The sequence below is a fragment of the Ixodes scapularis genome, unplaced genomic scaffold (genome assembly GCF_016920785.2).
Source record: "Ixodes scapularis isolate PalLabHiFi unplaced genomic scaffold, ASM1692078v2 PGA_scaffold2__306_contigs__length_199485367, whole genome shotgun sequence".
Taxonomy (NCBI): Eukaryota; Metazoa; Arthropoda; class Arachnida; order Ixodida; family Ixodidae; genus Ixodes; species Ixodes scapularis.
Window position 1 is genome coordinate 9,376,328 of NW_024609857.1, and position 2,910 is coordinate 9,379,237.

Below are 2,910 nucleotides of genomic sequence, written 5' to 3' on the forward strand. Positions count from 1 at the left end.
CATTAAAAGCCACGACACCGGGTCATTTCTAGATCACGGCGCACACGCAATTGCTCGCTGGGGAAGAGGAAGAAGAAGTGCCTGAGATTGAGGACGTAAAATTTTTGTTCCGTCAATTCGACAGCCTTTTCGGTAGCCTATAGCCAGCTGTGACCTTCAAAGACCGACCATAAGAAGCTTCAGAACTACCGGCGACGTCCGAGCAGTCGCCAGTGAAAAGCCACTCGTAAGGGTGGTCTTTTCTAGACCCCAATCATGATGCCCGGCTCCACGATCGAACTTCCACAGCAGAGCATTGAAAGCGCCGCCACCAGCGACACAAACCCAGTCTCGACAGACCACATCACCCCTGGACAACACTGCATGCCGAACGACTCAACTCACGATGCTCATGACACCGCGTCCAAGTTCTGGACGTCCGAGTCGGTAGCGAACTCGTCTGAGACCGGGGTCGAAATTATGGATGAAAGCAACACCAACAACGAAGAGTGGAACAAGGCACGATCACGTAAGCGCTCACACAAAACACTGTCCGACTCTGCTTCGAGTTCGGGAACAGTTCGCAAACAGCCGAACGTCAGTGAAGGACTCACAGTAATCTTTGCCGCTACGAAGCCTGACCAAAAGCTAGCAACTTTAAGCAGCTTGAGGCTTTCCAACGCCCTAGAGAAGCTCTGCCCAGAGTGCATCCTTCAGATCCGCCCCAACGAGCGCCTCAACGTCGTCGCCGTTGATGTGCGCAACGGACAAACAACAAGGACGCTGCTGAAATGCCCTGAACTTTGTGGTGTCTCTGTCAGGGCCTACCAATCCCTCGAGGGCCCCACATCGATTGGTGTCATAAAAAATGTCGATGCTGAACTGTCAGATCCTGAAATTCTAGAAAACCTGCGATCGGATGGCCGCATAGCCAGAGTACGTCGTCTTGGGGCGACAGGTGTCGTAAAGCTGACATTTAACAGTTCACCATTGCCAAGCTTTGTGCTGCTAGGACGAGTACGACACCAAGTGACGGAGTTCAAACCCCGTCCAATCCAGTGTCGCAACTGTGGTGGTTTTGGGCACTTTGCAGTCTCATGCACACGTTCTTCCGCATGCTCTCGTTGTGCAGAGCCGCATCCTATAACTAACACCACGAGCAACACCAAATGTAAATCCACAGTGATCAAGTGCGTCAACTGTGGAGAAGCACATGAAGCTACATCTCCAGCGTGCTCAAAATGGAGAGAAGAGCAAAATGTCGTCACGTACGCCAAGAGAAATGCCGTTGACTACCGCTCTGCCAGAATTATTGTAAAGCAGGCATCGGGAGTCATACCAGAGCCCATTCTCAATGTGGTGGCCAACAGCACCTCCAAGAAAAGTGGAGAAGCCCCAGTGCAGGACAGGCAACCCCCAACCCTTGACGATAAGGGTTTAAGCTATGCCGCAGCACTCAAGACCGATCCTCAAAAAAATATCGAAAGACCACCTAACAACAACTCTGCAACAACGTCTAATAAGCCAAAACCCGGTGTCACCATTCCGACGGGCACTGAAAAGTCGACATGCAACGGAGCATCTATCAAAAAATCTGAACACTCAACGGGAGTCACCAATATTGAACCAACATCAACGGCTGACTCTTCAAAAAGATTACCCCGAGATGCTCCGGAAAAACCTACGGCAAATTGGATAAAATTATTCAGAATAGCAGCAGAAATGGCGTGCGCTTATCTTGATGGCATTGATGCCTCGTGGGCACACATTCTATGCGGTTTCATTCAGGCAGCGTTCCCACTGCTGAATATAGCATAATGCTGCATCCCAACATGCACCCAAAGAGACGCACCCGAAATATTGCATGTCCAACAGTGCTTCAATGGAATACTAACGGCATACAACAACGCCTCTCAGATCTACGCCTACATTTAAAGACCAACCGATACGACGTCCTAGCCCTTCAAGAAACTCGTATAAAATACGGCAAATTCAGACTTTCTCCATACGTCGTTTATCAGGGCCTACTGCCAGTTACTGAAAACACGAAGAACGAAGTGCCGAAAGCCACGATACTTGTCCGAAGAGAACTGGATCAGCGTCAAATAGATTTGACAGACTTATGTGACGATGCTGCTGAGTTCACCGGCGTAACGATACGTAAAGGGGACTGTGACACCACCATAGTTTCTGCGTACGTCCGTCCGGGAACCAAATGGGACCCTACGATTATGATGAAGATTATGCCACGCTGCTCAGAAAACGTACTATTTTTGGGAGACTTTAACGCCCATAATCACACCTGGGGAGATAAGCACACAACGACGCGCGGATCTGCTCTTGAGGCCACAGTGGACATGCTAGGGCTTGTTCCACTGAATGATGGAACCGCTACATTTGTCAGACCGGGGGTCTCCAACAGTGTCCTTGACCTCAGCTTCGCTACACCACAACTCAGCGCGCGATGGCAACCTCAACATGACAGCTGGGGTAGTGATCATATCCCGATCATTATCTCCTCCCCAAGCTCTACAAGCGCTACACATAGGACCTGCAGAGTCGTCAATTGGGACCAATATCGCTCGCACCTCCAAGACCTTCTCTCTGAAGGAAACGTCGACCTTACAACGGCTATTTCACAAGCCCTATATGATGCCACGAGGCTGGTCCAGGTCCCGGTCTCCCGCCCGAATCCTGACCTCCTCTACCTCAAGCTGAGGGCCCGCCGACGGCAAGCCCAAAATCGTTCGCTACGTACAAGAAGAATGGAGGACATTCAGCGCTATAGAAGAATCGACGCAGCGTTCCGCCGCCATACTAACCGACTCCAGCGAAAACAGTGGCGACAAAAATGTGAATCTCTTGGTGCTCCCGGTGGCGCAAGACAGGCTTGGAGGATGGCACGTGCTCTCGCATCGGAGGTAGTTCCTC

The 2,910-nt window shown here is 50.9% G+C and overlaps 1 protein-coding gene across 1 annotated transcript; it reads left to right on the forward strand.

Annotated features, from left to right (window-relative positions):
• The first annotated feature begins 345 nt into the window (after positions 1-345).
• LOC121836345 lies at positions 346-1,797 on the forward strand. Its single transcript, XM_042291237.1, has one exon. The coding sequence runs from the start codon at positions 364-366 to the stop codon at positions 1,795-1,797; it is 1,434 nt and encodes a 477-aa protein (XP_042147171.1). The 5' UTR covers positions 346-363.
• The last annotated feature ends 1,113 nt before the right edge of the window (positions 1,798-2,910 follow it).